An 8,257-nucleotide genomic window follows, 5' to 3' on the forward strand; every position below is an offset into this window, starting at 1 on the left:
CCCAGCAGCCGCCCTCCATCGCTGCCCCACGCCAGCTCCCCTGGGAGCGTGTCGGTGCTGAGGCCAGAGCCCCGGCCACGAGCTGTGCCAAGGCCAGGCACCGCGGGCACGGTGCCCCCTCGCAGACCCTTTGCACTCACGCACTTTCTGGATTTTCCTGATCTGGTCAGAGAGCGTGTCTAACAGGCGCGTTTTCAGGAAGTCCGTCACTTTGGCCACTCGGCCATCAATGTAGTAACTGGAATGAAAATAAGAAGACAAGGATCAGGCAGCTGGGAGTAGCTCTGCCCCGAACCACGTCCTCCCATCCTGCTGCCCCACACCAAGAAAACTCCTCTGCTCTGAGGGAGTCCCTGCTTGCACTCTGCCCTGCCCTGGTCCTTCGGCCGTGCCTGTGTCTGGCAGATGCTTTCAGTCTCCAAACAGGGCGTGAGGTGGATGCACCCTGAACGCTGAGAAACCCGCACTGCAGAAACCACAGGAAGTTTTGCACTATTGCTGGTGAAACGCTGGGAGCAGAACGGAAAATGCTGGGAGCAAAACACCACCTGCAAAGGCTTTGCAGCACCCTCTGCACTGATCTCATGGAGACACCACGGAAAGAGACCCTCCAACACGATGCCTGCGATAGCAGCGCCTGGGCTCCACCACCAGGGAGATCTTGGGAGATCTTCTGCTCACCCGGCTCGTCCCGTCTGTACGCATCCCCTGTCTTAGGGACACCCTGTTTCCAAAAGGCAGATAAGCCAGTCAGCCCTGGGCCCAGTATCATTGCTACTGGAAAGATTGCTCTTACGGGATGGCAAAATGGAAGATGCACATCTAATGGCTGAAACGAAGGGCCCCTTAGCCACAGGAGGACACTACGCAGACACCAGGGAGGAGAAGGGTCTCAAGCGGGAAACACCCTCTAAGCCACACTGGAAATTGCTGCAGTAAACACCCAGGAGGGAACAGGGGAGGCTGCCTGTGCTCCCAGCCGTGGGAATAACTGCATCACTCTGCCTGGGTTGTGGGACACTCTCCATTCAATGGCTGGTCTGCAGGGGAGACTGTATAGAGCCTCTTCTAGTCTGAGAACCAGAATTGCTCCTGGACATCCTGCTGCCATAACAACCCTCCAGGCTAGGCCCTGATGGTGTTTCTGAGCAAGGATTAGTGGCCGTGGGGTGCACGGGCAGAGGACCTATGGCACCAGTGTGAGCCCTGCTCCCAGCACCCCTGCACCACCTGCACCTTCCTGGCTCGCTCTCCCAGCAAAGTCCACAGCCAAATCCCCTGCTCGAGAAACGCCATGTCCATTACCTGCAGGGGAAGTCCTGCTCTCACAGAAATCCCTTCTGCCCTGGGAATGCCAGGGAACGTTTCCCGTACAGAGGGCTGATGCCTGCTCTCCACGTGCTTGCTTATATAAAACACAGCTATAGTGCTGCCAATCATGATGTGAATCATCCGTCTCTAAGTGTGGGAGGAAGGCTCTGAAATGCCTCAATACTGTCTCCTGGCTCCAGGACATAAGGTGAAGCAGTCTGTCCTGGAGTGCAAATACCCTGTGGCTGGAGGTAATCCCAGCCAGCTCCTCCTGAGGAAGTGTCTGGGACTGGCACCTCTGCCCCCACACAAGGAGCAGTGGCAGCCCTTGCACATCTCCCAGAGGCTCCTCCCAGCCATGCAGGGACACCAGGATGCCTGCAGCATGCACTGGCATACCCTTGGGATGGCTGTTTGGCTGAAAAACAGGTTTTGAAAGAGAAACTTTCTGAATCTTCTCCCAAATCTGCAGCGTGCATCAGCTGCTTGACAGAGTGAGCCCCGGAGCATGTTGGAGCTGTGCTGGCGTGATGGAGGTGCATGGGAATTACAGCAGCTCTGGCTGGGGCTGACAGGGCCCTGCCACTGCCTCCCATCCCTCGCTGGAGCCACATCCACCAGAGTTACACAGACCCTTCTCCCTCTCCACAGACTTCAGTGCAGCCATGAGTGCTGGGATGCATAACAGGCTGAAGAGCTGGGGTCTGAAGAACGGCGGATTCAGGCTTCCGGGGCTGATTTCTCCATAATATGCATCTCATCCACACCAGCGTGCAGCTGCAGTGGCCATAGTGGCTGCTTCACTTGGGTGCTGGAATGCAGGAGCATCCCCAAAGGATGCTGCCGGCTAACTCAGCCTCAGCCAGAGCACACATGCAACATGCACGAGTGCTCAGACAGGATTTTTGCATCTCACTGCTCCAAGTCACTACCCAGGTAACAGGGTAAATGCACTTGGAGCTGTGCAGGGCTGCGGTGAAAGGGGAGCAACACCAGGACTAACTGGCCCAGAACAGAAATGCATTAAATGAGAAGTCTCTTCTGCCAATCCTCCCCCAGACACATAGTCCCGGCTGTGTCCCCAGAGAAGCATGGGATCGTGCCCAGTTTCACTCCAACGTTGTATAACCCAGGGAAGGAGGAAAGAGGCATTTCTGTATGTCTGTGTCAACTGGAAGGTGCTAAGGGCAGAGATTGCCATAAAAATAAGGTTGTATTAAATGGGAAAAGATGGAGTTAGAGAGACCTCAGTCTGCATATGGCTCCTCCAATGCAGTGAGCTTTCTGCAGGGTTCAGTTTGTCTGTGCAAGCCGATATGGTCCCAAAAAAATCCCGCAGAAAGCAAAGGCAAGGTTGCATCTCCTCATTGTTTCCTCCAAGTGCAAGGTGTGCTCTGACCTATAGCTCCGCTGCCAAGGGAGAGGAACATCTCTCCAGGAGCAGCCCCAGAGAAGGCTCTGCCCTCCCAGGGACCGTGCAGAGGAGGCAGCCTGGGAAGGTGCTGCTGTGCTGAGCACAGCCCTGCAGGGAAGACAAATGCCCCGGGACAGTGCCACGGTCACATTGTTTTGACACCTTCATTAACAACCCAGAGAAATGGGGACTGGCAGAGGGATGAAAGGCAGAAATAAACCTGCTTCAGTATCAGGAAATCTTGTTGGTAGCATGTCTCCTGGGGGAGCGAGGAGGGGATCACCTTAGCTTTGGGTATTTAAGCAGAGCACGAAGACAATTACAAGCTTCTGTAAGATGGGCAAGGATCTCTTGCAGATCTGCCTGGGAAGTTCTCAGACACCAACAGGTACTTTCAACCTCCCCAAACTGGGGAAGAGGGAAAATGCCATCAGCTGCACAAGGCTTGCGAGGAAGAGAGAGGCACTGAGGTCTTCACTGCTACCAGGCTACTCGGGAACGGGTGAGCTGTTTCCAGCTGCAGGCTTCGTCGCTGAGATTCGGGCACTTCCTTTAGAGGTCTTTAACTGTCAGTAAAGGCGGTATAGAAATCTGCAAAATGCAGACAACTGACAGGCCTTTAAAGCAGGAGAAGGGCTCGTTAGGCGTGGATTATTCCCAGGAGCAAAGGCTGCAGCTTTGCTGATATTTACAATGACTCAGTGCACTTGACTTTAAAAAAAAAAACAACAAACCCGAACAGTCGCAACTCTCCAACCTCCAAAAAAGCCAGCAGCAGCTGCAGGGAGCTCCAGAGCTGACAAGTACCTCCCCAGGCAGCAGCGCAGTGCACAGGCAGCCAGGCCCAGCCAGCCCCGGGGGCTGCGGCACCCACATCCTCCTCTCCCCATGCCAGCGAGGTCTGAGTGCCAAAGGACAGACCCTCCCCAGTGCGGGCAGGGGTCTCTGGCAGTCACGGCTCTGCAGAGACAGAGGACATGTAGCTCATGGACAAGCTATTCAGCTCCAACACAGTCTGGCAGATCTTCCAGTGGGCTCTGAGTATGATGCAGCACCAGAGTTGGCCCTGAAGCCTAGGAGATTTCAGCGTGCCCACCATGGGCACAGACCATGCCATTTCTCCTAATACAAGAGAGAATAGATACGGGCAATTGCATGCAGAGCTGACTCATCGTGTTCCCCAGTTTGATGCCACTATCTCTGTAGACAGACAATCTGCAGGAACTTGAGAAGAGCCAGCCAAGGAAAAGAGGGATCTAGCAACTAAATCCTAGATGAGACATATGTCTCAGAGGAAAGGCCATGTACAGACACTTTGGGTGCCCTATTATGCTATACAAAGCTGAGGCCAGTTCTCCCTCTTCCATTTACATTACCCCATTTCTAAAACCTCCATTTGAATATGCCCTAGAAACCCGGGATGGGATCAGTGCACTTTGCAAAGGGAAGTGTGACTGTATCACTCCGGAGGTGGCCAAACCAGAGCACAGTGTGGGGGGGAGGACTCCGCCAAGGGCTGGGCAGGGATTTGTGCCAGCGTGAGGAAATGCACCACCCCAATTCCCGGCCCCCATCCCTGGCTGGAACGGCAGCATGAGACTCGAGACACAAAGACAAGAGCTGGGAACAGTACTCCAAAAAAGCTGCTGCCAAAGGGTCTACTGCGGCAGGGCTGAGCACAGCTGCCAGCCAGAAATGCCCTTGTTCTCGGGCAGGCTGCAAGGCCAGGGCGCACACAGCCCTCCCAGAGAGGGGCAGTGCCAGGCACCCGGGCGAACCTGGGGCTATATGTCTCTGTCCTGTCACCTCCGGGACTTGTGCTGCCTTTAAAATGGTTTTCTGGAAAGATCCACAATCTGCTGTGTGGGACCATGAGCATTGTCCCATATTTAATGAAGGCAGTGCACTGGCTCCTGGGCAGCTGGTTTCATTTACCTCCCCTTTCATTTTAAAGAGAAACCTTTGCCCCTATTATCTGACCTCTTCTTCTGTTGCAGTTAATTACATTAAAGCCCACTTCCCAAAGCTCAGGAATTTCCGGATCTACTTTGTTGCTTGCTGCTATGGGGAGAGTCTGCTAGGAATTAGGGCACCCGCCTGCTGGGGACGGCAAGTGGGGCAGATCCCCGCTGTCAGCGTGACACCCTCCTGCCACTGCAGCTGTGAAACTGAGACACTTCCCCCGACAGAGGCAGCCCCCATCCCTGAGCATCTTCCCCAGGAGAGGGCAGAGCCCCGTCTGCAGCACAGGGCACGGGCAGCCCCACTGCTCCCCCCGGAGAGGAGAGGCATGATGCGACCTGCTCCCCCCAGGTCTCCACCTGCGGGCACAGGGGAGAGGCGCTGCCCACCTCCAGTCAACTAATAAATGCACTGATGAAGAAGAATGACCGGGGGCTGCTCTCTGGCCCTAAAGGCACAACTCACACCCATGCCTTTCTCTGCCCCCAGATGAGGTGCCTCTGTCCGTGCCACCGGTGGGAGCCACCTCTAGCCCATTCCACCTCCCCGGCCATGCCCTGGCATCGCCTGGGACCGTGCTGGTGGCCAGGGCCATGATGCTGCCAGGGACTGTGCCCTCCATCAGGCAGTGCAGAGGATGGCAAGCCGGTGGGCAAAGCCGTGTCCTGGCTGGGTTTATTTACAGGTGGAGACGGGCCAGTGATTCCTTCCTGCAACCCCTTCCTCCAAGCACAACCTCAGAAAACACCACGCTCTGAGCACTCACAGCAGGCTCATGCAAGCCCAAATATATTCCCTTGGTATATACATCGGGGGACGTGTGTGCACACTGGGCAACTCAGCCCCAGCACCTTTGGGAACTGTCCCCTGCAGCTACTGCCTCACGAGCAACTCTGCCTGCACACTCGACTTGTCTAAGCCAGAAGAGATGTCACCCAAACCAAGCCCAGCAAAAGCATATTAAGCAGCGTCCCCCACATGCCCGTGTGCCTGGCATCTCTGGTTTGCCACATAGGGCTGGTGACTTTCCAACTTGGAAGATAACGTGGCATTCTCCAAGGAGCCAAAAGGATAGATGTCCACTGGCTTTGAAGATGCAAAGATTTACTTTCCCTGTAATTAATAGGCATTAGTGCTTCAGAGGCAGCATTGCATAGGGATTTTTGGAGTTTTGCACAACACTTTGGATGGAAAACCAGCTGCACAGACTGAGAGAGCACTCCTGAGGATGGGACTGGGCATGGCTGCAGGTTTAAGTGGGCAATGAATCTTCACCATGTGTGAGGACGCCAGCGCCGAGCAGAGATGGCTGTGGGGAGGTTTCCGAGCAGTGGAAACCCGCATCCAAAGACCAGGGGGGTCCACAGTAAACCGAGCTTTTACTCATAACCAAACATAACAAACAAACTAAATTATCAGGGAAATGCCAAAACTCTCAGAGCCACTGTCAGTCCCACCTGCCACACCCTCCTTTAGTGGAAATTCCCTGAGAGTTTCAAAGCCATTCACACATCCCTCTCCGGCAACACATTACTTCTGAAGAGGGAGGCACACATGCTGAGTTACATATGTAAGTGAAACCATACTCAGAAAGCCTGGCGAGGTTGCTTATTTCCACCCAGTGTCACTTTTCTGTCAGCTGTATTTCAGATATATTCTGTTTTCACACAAAGAATAGGGATCCCTGCAATGTATTCCCTTCTCAATTCCCTTTCTGGATCGAGCACAGCCTTTTCAAAGGGATAACAGATTTGACAAATTTATAACCGATATCCCGGGAGAACGTTAGGGTTTGGAACAGAAATGTTCATACTTGAAGTTAGACAGCAGTTTAGTTTCCTGCTAATAATTTTCTTCTTGGATACAAAGGAACTTGTTTTGTTTTGTTTTGCTGTTTGGAGCAGAGGGATGAGACACTGTTTTGACATTTATTCATAAACAGTACAGAAGCCCAGCTCGGAGCTGTGGCCATTGCCAGTCCTCACAAATGCATACGGGTGCAATCTCCAGAGCTGCAAACCCGGGCTGGGGGAGAAGCGGCTCCTATGCTGCGGTGGAAGTGGGTCAGCAAGCAGAATCTCAGCTCTGCCAACTCTCGTGGGGAGCTGCACCAGCCCTCCTGCTCACAAGCTGCTGCTTCAGCACAGCTGCTCAGCACCAGAGCTGCCGAGTACTTTACACTGATCCTATAAGAAGAGGTTCCAAAGCAGCCATGCGGGCAGATTCCCTGCACACCAGGATGAAACTCCACATCTGAAGCCTGGAAGTTTGTTCCTTCAGCTCCTCCAAGGGCTTGGCCCAGTGATCAAGCCCCATTGCAGAAAGCGAATTCCTGGGCTAAGTAAATGTGATCAGCACATCGTGTAATCATGAAAAGCAAACTCCCAGCTGACACATAGATCATCATTGCACAGCGTGAGCCTGTAAGTAACACAAATCCCACTCCAAATCCTCTGCTACCCCACTGCCCCCATTGCACCAAGCTGCTGCTGCCTGGCAGGGAAGCCCCAGGAGCCAAACACCCAAGCAAGCAACACTGTGGCGCAGCGAGGCAAGCTAAGCTCTCTGAGGAACAGGACTTGCCGGATGTTGGTGCTATAAACCACTCTGAGATGCCAACAGTTGCTTCTGCAGGAGGCTCCAAGGTTAACACACCAACACAGAGACCCTGGGCACACTTGCAAGAAAAACTCCTGTCTTAAAACCCACCAAGCTCTTTTTAAAAGCAGGTCTCCAGGTGGGTTTTACAAGAGATGGGCTTTACAAACCACACTGCTACACTTCAGCAAAGCAACCTGAGCACCCCACAAAGGGTTGCTGTGGAGGACCAGTTTGGGGAACAAGCCCTGTGGGCAGCACACACAAGCCCACCTTGGACCTGAGACCCTGGCTCTCGTGCTCAAAGGCCAGTGCCCCGCGTGGGAAGTTTAACCCAGCATCAGAGCAAATCCGCTTTTTCTGGGAACAGGGGGGTCTCGCCATGGTTTTTGCTCCAGTGAGTGCCTGTCTCTGAAATGTGTCCTTTCTGTGGCAGGAGAGAGTCTTGCCTGCCCCACAAACCCTTTTTCTGTCAATTCTGGCAGTCACTGCTCTGCTTGCACACTGCCTGTCCTGGTTTCGGCTGGGATAGATCATTTTCTTCCTAGTAGCTGGTACAGTGCTGTGTGTTGGATTTAGGATGAGAACGATGTTGATAACACACCGATGTTTTAGTTGTTGCTAAGTGGCGCTTACACTAGTCAAGGACTTTTCAGCTTCCCACGCTCTACCGACTGAGAAGGCTGGAGGTGCACAAGAAGCTGGGAGGGGGCACGGCCAGGACAGCTGACCCCAACTGGCCAAAGGGACATTCCATACCATGGGACGTCATGCCCAGTACATAAACTGGGGAAAGCTGGCCGGGGGGGCTGATGCTTGGGGACGGGCTGGGCATCGGTTGGCGGGTGGTGAGCAATTGCACTTGCTTTGTATATTCTATTATTATTATTATTATCATCATTATTATTTTATTTTATTTCAATTATCAAACTCTTATCTCAACCCACGAGTTTTCCACTTTTACTCTTCCGA

The 8,257-nt window shown here is 53.6% G+C and overlaps 1 protein-coding gene across 1 annotated transcript in view; it reads right to left on the reverse strand.

The window, feature by feature from the left end:
- The window catches only part of HPSE2 (heparanase 2 (inactive)), a 112,424-nt gene that overhangs the window by 18,417 nt on the left and 85,750 nt on the right, over window positions 1-8,257 (reverse strand). The window contains exon 6 of the mRNA XM_009323313.1: window positions 145-238. Within this exon, the coding sequence (XP_009321588.1) occupies window positions 145-238 (94 nt within the window). The remainder of the gene's footprint in view (window positions 1-144; window positions 239-8,257) is intronic.

Source organism: Pygoscelis adeliae, unplaced genomic scaffold, assembly GCF_000699105.1.
Source record: "Pygoscelis adeliae isolate BGI_AS28 unplaced genomic scaffold, ASM69910v1 Scaffold294, whole genome shotgun sequence".
NCBI classification, from domain to species: domain Eukaryota; kingdom Metazoa; phylum Chordata; class Aves; order Sphenisciformes; family Spheniscidae; genus Pygoscelis; species Pygoscelis adeliae.